General features: G+C 38.0%; 1 protein-coding gene across 2 annotated transcripts in view; it reads right to left on the reverse strand.

Annotated features, from left to right (window-relative positions):
- Nucleotides 1-15,463, reverse strand: part of KYNU (kynureninase) — a 121,409-nt gene that overhangs the window by 100,294 nt on the left and 5,652 nt on the right. Inside the window, exon 2 of one of the 2 annotated variants that reach the window (XM_027561635.1) lies at nucleotides 13,410-13,591. The exons of the other annotated variant lie outside the window; for it this stretch is intronic. Coding sequence (XP_027417436.1) covers nucleotides 13,410-13,578 — 169 coding nt within the window. The 5' untranslated portion in view covers nucleotides 13,579-13,591. The remainder of the gene's footprint in view (nucleotides 1-13,409; nucleotides 13,592-15,463) is intronic. 2 annotated transcript variants of the gene reach the window in all.

A 15,463-nucleotide genomic window follows, 5' to 3' on the forward strand; every position in this document is an offset into this window, starting at 1 on the left:
ATTGTCTTGCTTTTTTGGAAGATCCAACAGATATTGGCAATTTGATCTCTCATTCCTCTGCCTTTTTTGAATCCAGTTTGAACATCTGGAAGTTCTCAGTTCATATCCTATTGAAGCCTAGCTTGGAGAATTTTGAGCATTACTTTGCTAGCGTGTGAGATGAGTGCAGTTGTGCTGTAGTTTGAGCATTCTTTGGCATTGCCTTTCTTTGGGATTAGAATGAAAACTGACCTTTTCCAGTTCTGTAGCCACTGCTGAGTTTCCAAATTTGCTGGCATCTTGAGTGCAGCACTTTCACAGTATCATCTTGTAGGAATTGAAATACCTCAACTGGAATTCCATCACCTCCACCAGCTTTGTTCATAGTGATGCTGCCTAAGGCCCACTTGACTTCTCATTCCAGGTTGTCTGATTCTAGGTGAGTGATCACACCGTTAGGGTTATCTGGGTCATTAAGATCTTTTTTGTATAGTTCTTCTGTGTATTCTTGTCACCTTTTCTTAGTTTCTTCTGCTTCTGTTAGGTCCATAAGTTTTCTGTCTTTTATTGTGCCCATCTTTGCATGAAACGTTCCCTTGGTATTTCTAATTTTCTTGAAGAGATCTTTAGCTTTTCCCATTCTATGGTTTTCCTCTATTTCTTTGCATTGATCACTTAGGAAGGCTTTCTTATTGCTCCTTGATATTCTTTGAAACTCTGCATTCAGATGGATATAGCTTTCTTTTTCTCCTTTCCTTTTTGCTTCTCTTTTTTTCTCAGCTATTTGTAAGGCCTACATTTTTGCCTTTTTGCATTTCTTTTTTTTGGTCAAGAAGCAACAGTTAGAACCAGACATGGAACAACAGACTGGTCCAAATTGGGGAAGAGTATGTCAAGGCTGCATATAGTCATCCTGCTTATTTAGCTTATATGCAGAATATATCATGTGAAAGGTCCAACTGAATGAAGCATAACCTGGAATCCAGATTTCTGGGAGAAATATCAAAACCTCAGCTATGCAGATGACACTATCTTTATGGCAGAAAGTGAACAGGAACTAAAAAGCCTCTTGATGAAAGTGAAAGAGGAGAGTGAAAAAGCTGGCTTAAAACTAGACATTCAGAAAACTAAGATCATAGCATCTGGTCCCATCACTTCATGGCAAAAGATGGGGTAACCATGAAAACAGTGACAGACTTTATTTTCTTGGGCTCCAAAATCACTGCACATGTTGACTGCTGCCATGAAATTAAAAGACACTTGCTACCTGGAAGAAAAGCTCTGACAAACCTAGATAGAATATTAAAAAGCAGAGATTTTACTTTGCCAACGAAGTTCCACATAGTCAAAGCTGTAGTTTTTCCTATAGTAATGTATGGATATGAGAGCTGAACCATAAAGACAGCTGGGCACTGAAGAATTGATGCTTTTGAACTGTGGTGTTGGAGAAGACTCTTGAGTGTCCCTTGGATTGCAAGGAGATCAAACCAGTTAATCCTAAAGGAAATCTGTCCTGAGTATTCATTGGAAGGACTGATGCTGAAGCTGAATCTCCAATCCTTTGGCCACCTGAGGCAAAGAGCTGACTCTCTGAAAAAAGACCTTGATGCTGGAAAAGTTGAGGGCAGGAGAGAAGAGGGCCAGAGGATGAGCTGGTTTGATGGCATTATCAACTCAACGGACATGAGTTTGAACAAGCTCCAGGAGTTGCTGATGGACAGGGAAGCCTGGCATGCTGCAGTCCATGGGGTTGCAAAGAGTCAGACACGACTGAGTGACTGAACTGAACTGAAGTCTGTCCCAATAAACAGATGTAAATATTGTTCATACATTTAAGTTGGATTAATCTAACAGTTCTTTGTCAATCTAGAGAACAAATTTTGAACGATTTTATTCAGAATTCAGAAGTTTCAGTCAGTGCACCATGGCTTAGATTTCAACTGAGCATTCTAAAAGTAGTTTAAAGACTAAACATGTTCTGTGTGTGTCAGCCTTATCAACAACCCAGAAAGAGGAGGGAACCACCCAGATATCTGCTCCCATGTTTTGTTTTTGTTTTTGTCTTGTTTTTTCTTAGTGGTGCTTTTATAGACAACTAAGTATTGGGTTTGGCATAGTCAATAAAGCAGAAGTAGATGTTTTTCTGGAACTCTTGCTTTTTTGATGATCCAATGGATGTTGGCAATTTGATCTCTGGTTCCTCTGCCTTTTCTGAATCTAGCTTGAACATCTGGAAGTTCACGGTTCACTTACTATCGGATCCTGGCATGGAGAATTTTGTGAGATGAATGCAATGTGTGGTAGTTTGACCAGCCTCCTGAGAAATCTATATACAAATTAAGAAGCAACAGTTAGAACTGGACATGGAGCAACAGACTGGTTCCAAACTGGGAAAGGAGCATGTCAAGGCTGTATATTGTCACCCTGCTTATTTAACTTATATACAGAGTACATCATGAGAAATGCTGGACTGGATGAAGCACAAGCTGGAATCAAGATTGCCGGGAGAAATATCAATAACTTCGGATCTGCAGATGACATCACACTTATTGCAGAAAGCAAAGAAGAAATAAAGAGCCTCTTGATAAAAGTGAAAGAGATGGTGAAAAACTTGGCTTAAAATTCAACGTTCAGAAAACTAAGATCATGGCATCTGGTCTCATCACTTCATGGTGAACAGATGGGGAAACAATGGAAACAGTGACAGAGGGCTCCTAAATCACTGCAGATGGTGACTGCAGCCATGGAATTAAAAGACACTTGCTGCTTGGAAGAAAAGTTGTGACCAACCTAGACAGCATATTAAAAAGCAGAGACATTACTTTGCCAACAAAGGTCCATTTAGTCAAAGCTATGGTTTTTGCAGTAGTCATGTATGGATGTGAGAGTTGGACTATAAAGAAAGCTAAGCACTGAAGAATTGATGCTTTTGAATTGTGGTGTTGGAAAAGACTCTTGAGAGTCCCTTGGACTGCAAAGAGATCCAACCAGTCCATCCTAAAGGAAATCAGTCCTGAATAATCACTGGAAAAACTGATGCTGAAGCTGAAACTCCAGTCTTTTGGCCACCTGATGTGAAGAACTGACTCATTGGAAAAGACCCTCATGATTCAAAAGACTGAAGGCAGGAGGAAAAGGGGATGACAGAGGATGAGATGGTTAGATGACATCACTGACTCAAAGCACATGAGTTTAAGTAAACTCTGGGGGTTCTTGATGGACAGGGAGGTCTGGCGTATTGCAGTCCATGGGGTCACAAAAAGACAGACACCACTGAGTGACTGAACTGAACTGAACTGAACTGAAATATTGGGTTACTGTTATTTAGAAAATCATTTTTAAAATGTGTTCTTATGAAAGAAAAGCAGAATTGTAAAGTATTTTGTCACATGTCTTCCAAAAGTGGGTTCCCCATTTTCTTTATTTTCCTTTTACTTGGTTGCATATTTTTTAAGTCTTAAAGCACATCTAACGACATCATAAGAGCATTCCATTGGCATTAGGTAAAGAAGTACAATAGAGTATCAAGAAAGTACCTTTTATAATAAGAATGATGAGATAACATTCTACTCTCCAGCTCAATCCCATCAGATCTTTACAACATCAAAGACCTATAGACCTTTAAGCTGCGGGGGCCTCGGCTTCTCTTGTGCCAGAAGAATGATAAGAAAATTTGGTATTGAAATTTGGTGCTCTTGGCTGTCATGGGGTTCTGTACTAATTTCTAGAAACATACAACCTGCCAAAATTGAATTAAGAAGAAATAGACAACTTGAACAGACCAATCATTATTAGATAAAATGAGTTTGTAATAGGAAAAAACAAAATCAAATCAATACCTCCCAGCAAACAAAAGTCCAGGACAGGACAGCTTCACAAGGGAATTCTAGCAAAAATATAAAGGATAACTAATACATATCCTCCTCAAACTATCCCCCAAAGTTCAAAAGAACTCTCAAATTCGTTCTATGAGTCCACAATTGCCCTGATATAAAAACAAAACAGACGACAAAAACTACAAAACAAAAACTGCAACAACAACAAAAATGCAGATCGGTATCTCTGATGACTATAGATGCAAAAGTACTCAATGAAATATTAGCAAATGGAATCTAATATAAAAAACGATCATACACCATAATTGAGTTGGATTTATTTCATAGTCACAAGCATGGCTCAGGATTCACAAATCAATGTGATGCACCACATTAACAGTAGGAAGGATAAAAATCTCATGATTATCTCAATAGATGCAGCAAAAACTTTTCATAAAATTCAATATCCCCACATGATTAAAAAAAAAAACTACTCTCATCAAAGCAGATCTAGAGGGACAATATCTCAACATAATAAAGGCCATTTAAGCCAAACTCATACTCAATGACTCATTACATCAGAAAGAATAAAACACCCAGAAAACAAAAAAATAAATAAATAGCTAAAATAGGGAAAGACCTATACTCTGAAAACGTTAATGAATGAAATTGAAGGTGATGCAAATAAATGGAAAGTTATCTCATGAAGTTAAGCTGAAAGAATCAATGTTGTTAAAATTATCATGTTACCCAAAGCAATCTTCATATTCAATCCAATGCCTATCAAAATACCCATGAATTTTTTCACAGAACTAGAATAAATAGCCCTAAATTTCATATGGAATTCTGAAAGGCCCCAAATTGTCAGCAATCTTGAGAAAATAAACAAAGCTGGAGGTGTCACCCTCTCAGACTTCAGACTATTTTATAAAACAACAGAAATCAAAACAATGTGGTTTTAAACAAACACAGACATGTATCAGTGGAACAGAATAGAAATCCCAGAATAGAGAATTGCACAAATAAAACACTCCCTTAAATTCCTAACTCTTTGTTACAGCCCAGGAACTTTTTCCATATACCATACTTGAAGGGTCAAGTATGGATGTGAGAGTTGGACTATAAAGAAAGATGAGTGCCGAAGAATTGATGCTTTTGAACTGTGGTGTTGGAGAAGACTCTCGAGAGTCCCTTGGACTGCAAGGAGATCCAACCAGTCCACCCTAAAGGAGATCAGTCCTGGGTGTTCATTGGAAGGACTGATGTTGAAGCTGAAACTCCAATACTTTGGCCACCTGATGAGAAGAGCTGACTCATTTGAAAAGACCCTGATGCTGGGAAAGATTGAGGGCAGGAGGGGAAGGGGACGACAGAGGATGAGATGGTTGGATGGCATCATCGACTCAATGGACATGGGTTTGGGTAAATTCCAGGAGTTGGTAATGGACAGGGAGGCCTGGCGTGCTGCGGTTCATGGGGTCACAAAGAGTTGGACACTACTGAATGACTGAACTGAACTGAACTGATACTTGAAAGGAAAAGGAAATATGTTGAACATAGGATTTCCAAATTGTTAGCTTCTGAATTTTCCTCACCTACAGGATCCATTGTTTGTTCACTGAATGTCTGGAGCTGTTCTTCATTTGTGCCAAGAGAAGTCCCTTGGTTAGAATGTCCATTATTTTCTGGACCTCGGATTCAGTCATGACTCATTGATTTCCATCTTTAAATTATCAATTGTCATGTCAATTATTCTTGATTGTCTTGCTGATCATTGCTGATAATTTTCTGCTGCTTCCTAATAGCTTAAGTCCAAGTCTAGAGTCTTCTGAAATAAAATCATGAGAATGGATAAGATCCAGGTATGTTCATGGTCTGGGAAGAGTTCCTTTTCTGAAAATATTCATTGCATTTATTCTTTCTTCCAAAGTCAAGTTTGACATAAACTGGTCATTTTTATTCTTCAGGATATTTTCTGTGTGTTTAAAGTTTCTTAGCATACTGAGGATTTGGTATTCTGCCAAAATATGTATTTTGGAAATGATGCATTCATATTACTTTTCTTTGAGTAGGAGATATCAATTTAGACATACATTTTTGTAATTTCTCAACAGTTCTCTTGCATATGTTGCCATTGGCCTCCAGATATTCCCTTTCATATTGTATTAGTGTACATCTTATTGAGCTCATTTTAGCCTGGTTACATCTATACACTCTATCTCCCAATAAGGTAACTTTCTGTGGTACTTGGGGTTAGGACACATAAGCTTTTAGGGATACAATTCAACCCATAGCATCTTCCTTGAAGGTTCACTTGACTTTAAATAGTCTAAGAACTCAAGAGTTTCAGCTTTCTACAAAAAGGCCTCACCTCATTTGTCTGGAAGTCTCATCTGTTGACAAAGGTTGTTATATGATTGATATAGAGTTCATGATTCTGGATATTCATTTGCTTCTTAGTAATTTCAGTGCATCAAAAATGTTTATCACTCCAGACCTTAATTGCATATCCTTTAAGTTCATTCATATGTCTCAAACCTAATCCAAGAACCAATTTCATTTTTCCTTCTTAAATATAAATCAAAATTTCAACATCACTTCCAATTCAAAGCTTTATGCATTACCAGCTCAGGGTTGATCTAATTCAGAAAAGTATAGTTTGAAACAGAGGAATATGTTGACAGTAGTTTGTTCTTGTTCCTCACTGCTGCTACTTTTAATTTCATAAATGAAATGAGGAAATAAAGACAAGAAAAACTTAATCTAGCTTTAGTACCTTTGTATTAGTAGATCTTTCCTTTATGGGTTACTTTTTTTGTACTTTTTTTCTGTAGCAGTGCCTCTTACTGGAGACTTCCTATATTTAGTTGCCTCAAGTAGTGAATGCACACTTCAGCTGATGTCTTTTGATCCTATTCACTATCACTGCCTGCCACCTTTTCCAGTATATTTCAAGACCGTTACTGCTGTAGTTAAAATAAGCCAACAAGTAGCCCTCCCAGGTCAGGTGCTTTTGAAGTGATTTAATTCTACTATATTTCACTAGGTTCAGCTACCTGAAAGGAAATATGCCCCCTAAATATATTAATTATTGGCATTCTAATGAAGCTATTTTAAATTTTTAGTTGTAACTATTTTAGAGTCTTTGAATAGAATTTTACATCTTCAACATATATAAATTTTCTACTATAATGCTGTCCACAAAAAGAACACTCAGTGTGTTTAGAACAGCCAACTAATATTACTAGAGTTGGCCAAACAGCATCCTAATTGTAAATATGTTGGTAGATACCAGTATTGGATATTATGTCTTTGGAAGAGATAGTCATTTTAAAATCATAAATATGTGGGTGTAATACTCTTTATACCAGTTATTATAATCTATTCATGAAAGATTAATTTTTAAGAATTATATATATATATATATGTATGCTGCTGCTAAGTCGCTTCAGTCGTGTCCAACTCTGTGCGACCCCATAGATGGCAGCCCACCAGGCTCCCCTGTCCCTGGGATTCTCCAGGTAAGAACACTGGAGTGGGTTGCCATTTCCTTCTCCAATGCATGAAAGTGAAAAGTGAAAGTGAAGTCGCTCAGTCGTATCCGACTCTTAGCGACCCCATGGACTGCAGCCTACCAGGCTCCTCCATCCATGGGATTTTCCAGACAAGAGTACTGGAGTGGGGTGCCATTGCCTTCTCCATATATATGTGTGTGTGCGTGTGTATATATATATACACACGCACACACACTCATAAGGAGATATATATATATATATATATATATGATGATCTCCTTATGATCTTTATATAAAGAGAGCTGAGCACTGAAGAATATATGCTTTTGAACTGTGGTGTTGGAGAAGACTCTTGAGACTCCCTGGACTACAAGGGGATCCAACCAGTCCATCCTAAAGGAAATCAGTCTTGAATATTCATTGGGAAGGACTGATGCTGAAGCTGAAACTCCAATCCTTTGGCCACCTGATGCAAAGAACCGACTCATTTGAAAAGACCCCGATGCTGGGAAAGATTGAAGGTGGGAAGAAAAGGGGACAACACAGGATGAGATGGTTGGATGGCATCACTGACAATGCACATGAGTTTTAGTAAACTCTGGGAGTTGGTGATGGACAGAGAGGCATGGCCTGCTGCAGTCCATGGGGTCTCAAAGAGTCGGACACGACTGAGCGACTGAACTGTACTGATGAGCTTTATGTATTTCAATTTATTAATAATGTATGTGCCAGTCTATCATATAGTCACATTTCAGAAGGCCTGGACATAATCCTCTTATTAAAAACAGAGCAAAATAATAACTTGTGGCTTCCAAGTGAAACAGAGTAGTCATCAGTTAGATCCATTAAATGATAACTTGCTTAATGAATAATAAGCTATAATCTGCCTTTACCAAATAAGCTGGCTTTCACTGTTTTTTTAGACACACTTGCATATCTTCTAAGCAGCATGTAGCTGAAACAATGTTTTCCCAAGTTTTCATTCAGGAACTTGGAGTCAACTCAGGCCAGTTTGAGCTCAAACCAGTTAAAACTGGTTGGGATCACTGGGCATGTGACAGCATCTAATAGGTGAACTTTTGATGTTAGAGGGCCAAAATGTCCACTCTCAGGTCATGCTGCTACTGCTAAGTCACTTCAGTCGTGTCCGACTCTGTGCGACCCCATAGACGGCAGCCCACCAGGCTCCCCCATCCCTGGGATTCTCCAGGCAAGAACACTGGAGTGGGTTGCCATTTCCTTCTCCAATGTGTGAAAGTGAAAAGTGAAAGTGAAGTCGCTCAGTCGTGCCCGACTCTTAGCGACTCCATGAACTGCAGCCTACCAGGCTCCTCCATCCATGGGATTTTCCAGGCAAGAGTACTGGAGTGGGGTGCCATCGCCTTCTCAGCTCAGGTCATGCTAAGCTCACCATTTTCTGAACATGTGTCCCATGAAGAAGAATGTAGCTCAGTTGTGCCTCTGCAGGATCATTACCTCACTTTTTCTTATCTACAATTATATTTCTTCACCCCTCCCCCAAGCCTCAGACTACCCTGGTTCTTTATCTCATAGTATCTACAACCCTTCACCTTCAGGGAAGAGGATTTGAGATTTGCTCTCCTGTCTCCTTGCTTCACTCTCTCATGAATAACCCTTTTATTGCTACAAATCTCGGCATCTCAGTGTTTGTCATGTTGCAGATGAACCTGATTTGGTAACACAAACATAAAAATCATATTTTACACTCAGTCTTCCCTGCATACTGATGGGGTCATGGCAGGTAGGTAGGTATGTAATAAGCCTACTTCTGGGAGGTTTCTTCAAGGGAGAGCACACACACACACTTTTCTTCTTTGACCCTATCTGCTCCTGTTATTTGAAATATAGCTTGCAAAATGTTCTTCCCTCTGAAGGATAAGATCTAGTTGGCTGCCTTCCCACTGGAGTCTGCCCAGATGACACTCACTCAAACATAGAGAAATCAGTCTCTATTTCTAGGGAGCAGATAGCCTAATACAAAAGAAAAGAGAAGGATACAAATAAGTCTTAACTGTTCCTCCCTAAAATGCAGAATACAACTGCCTCTAGAAGTTCAACATGTCTACAAAATTTAGCTTTTAATTAAGAGATACTCCATTGTTTTTCTTATGGATATTAGATATTTAAGTCATTATTAAAATCACAAGTGTGTGTGTGTTAGTTGCTCAGTCATGTCCGACTCTTTGCAACTCCACGAACTGTAATCCACCAGGCTTCTTTGTCATGGAATTCTCCAGGCAAGAATACTGGAGTGGATTGCCATTCCCTTCTCCAGAGGATCTTCCCAACCCAGGGATCGAACCCTGGTCTCCTGTATTACAGGCAAATTCTTTACTGTTTGAGCTACAGGGAAGTCTTTATTAAAATCACATAGTCCTAACTGGATAAAGCCTTTGTTTAACACAGTGTTAACTGTCCTTAAATAAAGCATTCCAGTTTATGTTGAAAAGCATACTTTCCCTCATTTTGTTTACTGTTACCTCCTACTCATCACTGTTCTGAGACTACCAATAGCTGAACTGAAGAGCCTGCATTATGTTATGTGAAAGCCCTGAATACAAACTCAAGCATGACAGTTTTCTATGTCAGTTTTATGTAACCAGTGCTAAATATGACAAAGTCAGAATAAGAGTAGATCTTATTTAGATAGCTTAAATTTAACTTACTGAAGATGGTTGGCAGTGCCAAATTGAAGGAGCCATCAGGCTTATCTTCATCTCCATATTCTTGAGTTTCACTTCCTCACTTAATTCTTAACCACTGTTCAAATATCATCTCAGCAGTGTTTCCTTCCCTGAGTCCCCTGAGTAAAACGAAACTCTTCCCACCCTCCCAGCCCTTAAACTCTTAGAGCACTATCTGACAGAGTACACCTAACATTGTTTGTAGTTTTGTTTATTAGATCTCCTCATACTAGAATAAAACATTCAGGAATGTGATAATGTTGCTCTTTAGTCCACTGATAAACTGTTTTGAGAATAGTGTCTCAAACAGATTTAGTACTTAATAAATATTTGTTGAAAGGATGAAACTTCAGACAGTAAGGAACTCCTAGAGTGAGAATAACGAGAGCAGAAGTTAATTAGTCTAACTCTCTGTGACACAACCCAAAGTGAGCTAGTTACAGATGACTGGATTCCCCTGAGTCTAATTTAGTAATTCTGGGGTGGTAACCAAGAACTGGCAAGTTCTGGTTAGTTCCCTGGTGATCTTCACATGCTGGTCAGAAAATCACACTTTGACAATAACTAATTTAAAAAAACTCTTGGAGTTAATGAAGTAAAACTTTGTATCATTCAAAACTATACTTTTTAAAAAATCAATTGTTTAGATTGATTGAATTTTTACTGAATCAATTCATCTTCTTTCCCTTTCTGTATATATATAGAAAATTAAAATTATTAAAAATCAACAAAAATTTAACCGTTTGTAGTTTTTAAGTTATTTTCTATTTATAAAAATGTGATACCCATAATCAGGATACTTGAGTCAGCTTTTAAGTGTAATGAAGTGGCTACATGTGCATTGCTATATTTATCTGGGTTCTGATTAAATTATCTCAAAGCTTAGTAAAAGAGCCCTATGTTGATCTGTATTAAAATCAGACCACAGAGCCTCTCAGGATAAACACTGTGAGCATGTTTCAAGGCATGAGGGGGATTGTGTAAAGGTAACTAATAAATGTGTGTTGAAAGTAAGTGATTCAACATGAGGATGAGAGTTATGTTAGTTAATAAGGCTTAAGTTCAATAACAGAAAAAAATGATGAATTCAAAATAGCATTTGAATTCACTTTCTGTCTATGCATTCATTTCAATAGACTTTTGTCCTTAAAAACCCAAATCCCTAATGGTTTTACTTTGAAGAAAGACATCTTAAGAAAAGAATGATGACAAAGAAGTCAAAACTCCTATTGTATCATCTTCAATGTTGAGGAAATAGCCATTGTGTCTAGATGTAGCCATTATTTAGCATTATTTTCCAAGAAATCTCGGCCCAGGCTGCAGCTACCATGTACCACTAGCCATTTTCTTTTCTTATTCTTCCTTGTCTCTGATACCATTATCTACCCTCACTGGAAAGGCTTTGCTGCTTGCTTACTTTGTTGTGTCTGTTTTTCTTATCATTCATGAAAAGGAACAAAATATTTTTTTAATCACGAGAAAATTAGAATTTGCAATAAGTAACATAAAGTTCTAGAGCCTTGATTCTCAATTTATAGTTCTGTTGTGTGTGGAGGGCAATCATAAACTCTGGCACTCCAGGGTTCTGCTGTCATCCCTCATCTAAGTGCAAGAAAGTGAAAGTGAAGTCTCTCAGTCATGTCCGACTCTTTGGGACCCCGTGGGACTGTAACCTACCAGGTTCCTCCGTTCATGGGATTCTCCAGGCAAGAATACTGGAGTGGATTGCCATTTCCTTCTCCAAGGGATCTTCCCGACTCAGGGATCGAACCCAGGTCTCCTGCATTGCAGGCAGACGCTTTACCCTCTGAGCTACCAGGGAAACATCCCTTGTCTAGGGGCTCATTAAAGCCCCAGGTAGCCCAGAGGCTGGAGAGTGCATTGGGACAACAGGGTCATAATGTGTCTTAAGTGGGTCCTTGGAATTTTCAAGGACTTCCACACTATGTTCTGTATGCTACCATGTCCTTAACTTCCCATCATGATAGAATATTCCTAGACTTAATTTCATCATTTTCACACATTAATATTCCTTTTTATCCTTAAGTTTCAAAGCAAAATGCACTTACATTCTAGATTCCAGAAAGACATAGAAGATTTTTTTTTCTTATGATCTCAGATCACTTCACTTACAACCCCATTTTATCTGGTCTCATCAATGTCTTCCTCAGTTAATTGTAAGCAACTTTAAAATGGATATAAATCCTCCTCTTATTGTGTGTGTGTGTGTGTGTGTGTGTGTGTGTGTGTGTGCACTCAGTCTTGTCTAACTCTTGCAACCCCATGGACTATAGCCCTCCAGGACTCCTCTGTCCATGGGGTTTCTCAGGCAAGAGTACTGGAGTGGGTTGCCATTTCTTTCTCCAGAGGATTTTCCCAACCCAGGGATTGAGCCTCATCTCTGGTGTCTCCTGCAGGGCAGGCAGATTCTTTACCACTGAGCCAGGGAAGCCCTCTTCTTATTGTATCCTTCCATAATTCTACAAGGTGCCATCCCATGTTGCATAATGAAATATAAGCCAAATAGGAAAGTTATGTGACCTGATCTCATTTTAAAATCATATTCGGTAATGCTCTTGGATTACAAGTATCCAGAATTGTACCTGCCACAATTAATTTGAAGAAAAAAGGAAATTAGACTGAATTAGAAAGTATGTGAAATCCATTTTGGTAGATCAATTCCATTCAAACTGGTAGCCTTTTTCATTGACATAAAATGAAGCAAAGCCAAATACAAACTATTGCTTCATCTTTTTTAACCTGTTACCTATTTTTTTTAAACAGAACATCCTCCAAAATAAGAGTAAGTTTCTTTTTTTAAACAGAACATCTTCCAAAACAAGAACAGATTCAGTATTAAGTTTTTAAAAAGCAATATGCATTTCTTAGGCATTTTATTAAGTAAGTCTTATACATGCCACAGCACACAGAGTTAGATATCCATGTAATATCCCTCCTAATATATCCAAGTTCCAGAATAATATCCCCTCTTAGACTAATGTGCTGTCATGAACTAGGTACCAGAAAATAAAAGATATACTAATACTGTATTGAAAAGGAATTGTTTTGAGCTCTAAGTGAGTAAGAGAACAAGTAAATGCATCCGCTATAATTTTCAATCAGGCATTCTATTGTTCAGAGAACTAGATGACAATATAAGAACACTGAAAGTATTTTTCTTTTCAGCAGAGGAGAGGAAACATATAGGATCTGTGACTAAATTAGGCTGACAGGTTGATTTAATGCCGCCAGGAACCTGCTGTTTGCAGACATGATTGCAATGGCTCTATTATGTAACAGAACAATGATTTTCAAAGATTTGTGATAAACACATTCAGTAGAAAATATAATAACAAATTGATTAAGGAAAGTAAAACCCTTTCCAGTGTTCTTACTTGGAGGCAGATCCTGCATTTTGGGAATATAAAAACACTCCCTGAAGTGCCTCAGCTTGTCTTCTTCATCGAGGCGGAGAGCAACTCTCTCATCTGTTGGGTGACATCTAAGTTCAGATGCGATGCGCCGCAATGTATCCGTTGGTAACTCAAGAGGTGAAGGCTCCATTACAAGTTCTCCTCTAAAAATACATTTGAAAAAAAAACTAAAAATAATCAAGCCACTGTCATTTTTCTTCAGTAGAAAATTAGCCTTTTAGGTAAAACACCTTTTATTTTAACAAAGTTTCTAGTCTTCCCAACCTCACAAATGATATAATTAACAATTGGAATTCAAACCCATGCCTGAATTTTTCTTATGTAAGGAAAATAATAGTAACTTAGGGATTTGAAAAAGCTGAATTAGGTAATGATGCTCAAGACAAGGTCAGCCTTCAATAGATGTTAGGTCTTTTCTTTGTTATTTTCCAAGAAATGGTCCCAGTTAATGATTTTCAAACATATATAATGTTGGCATCTTTTCTTTAGATGTCTTACTTACTAGGAGGTGAGAATAAAGAAGCTTTTGTGAAAAGTGTAGAAGAGCAGTGCTCCACTGAGCTCATCTTCCTTTTCTCTAGCTCTCCTCAACTCTCCCATCCTCAGTAATTTTTGGATCATAGTTTTACAAATAGAGACATATACACAATAGAACCCTAGCAAATTATTTACTGTGAATAAAAACAATATCAATGAAAAATATTTAAATACTTTAAATAATGTTAGTGATTTTTTTCCCATATGAAGACCAATGAGATCTACGAACTGCTGATAATGAAGCATTTCTCCTCTTTCACAATCATATAGTCCATCCTTGAACAAAGCAGGGACCTCTGGTGTTACTTGAAACCACATCCTGCTTCATTTAATCATTATCTAACACTTCCTATATTTTTGGAAAGAAAACTTAAATTCCTGAAATGGATAAATAGCAATGGAGATTTCTATTTCTTTTTTCAAAAATAATTATATTTCCCAAAATTTCATTTTTTTTTTTTTTAAATTGAGCAAGAATTGTACAGGCTTCCAGTTCAAGATAGCGGTGCAGGTATATACTGAACTCACCCACCCCCACAGACACAGAGTCTGGAGCCACATATGCAGCAATGTCCTCTGAACAAAAAAATGTAAAGGCTGGCTGAGCATCAAATACACATTGGAAAAACAAAGAGAAAACCACACTGAAGTGAGTAGAAGAGGCTAGGATACAGTCTGGCCTTAACACCCCCCCCCGCCTGTGTAGTGATCTACCTTCTGAAGGAAATCAAAGCCTGGATCTTCTCTCTGAGGCGCAAAGGGTTTTGCTCCCACATCAGATACTTCAAATTTTAAGACGTGTATTTAAGAGAGAAGCCCCCAGAACATAAAACTGTGAAAACCAATAGGGCTGAAGTCCCAAGGCACAAAAGAGTAGGAGCCTGAGTAATAGCTCTTAATGGGCTTGGGTGCTCAAACTTATCTGTCCCAGGGCCTGGCTCAAAGGCGGCCAATTGTGCTTAGACCTAGTCAAGGAGGCTCATTTGCTTATATTTAAACTCTGGCCTGAGGGGTTGGCATCTAATTTAACACACATATCTAGGAACCTGCTAGAACACTCTCTGAGGTTAGAGACTGGTGGGTGTCAAGAAATTTTCTCAAGCTAGTTTTATTTAATACTTATACTATTGTTGACCCCATGTATACAGTATTTCATTTTTTTACTCTTTCAACAGATATTTATTGAACACCTGTACTATAGCCCCAAGTACTATAGAACAGCAGCATCTAACAAAGTATATAAAAGTGATTTTTGTTGAGTGACTTTTTAGTGCAAGAAGGGAAAAATAAATAAATTAATACAACTTTAGATAGTTTCAAAAGCTATGAGTAGAGATAGCAGAGAATGGAATAGAGTCACTGGAGCATGGAATTGCTACCTTAGGGGGTGCGTCAAGTGCATTTCTCCTAGGTAAGGACATAGGAGAATTTCTGAATCCCGTTAGAAAGTCAGACATGTGAAGAGGACCTAGACCTGG

This window comes from Bos indicus x Bos taurus, chromosome 2, assembly GCF_003369695.1.
Source record: "Bos indicus x Bos taurus breed Angus x Brahman F1 hybrid chromosome 2, Bos_hybrid_MaternalHap_v2.0, whole genome shotgun sequence".
In the NCBI taxonomy this organism is placed as follows: domain Eukaryota; kingdom Metazoa; phylum Chordata; class Mammalia; order Artiodactyla; family Bovidae; genus Bos; species Bos indicus x Bos taurus.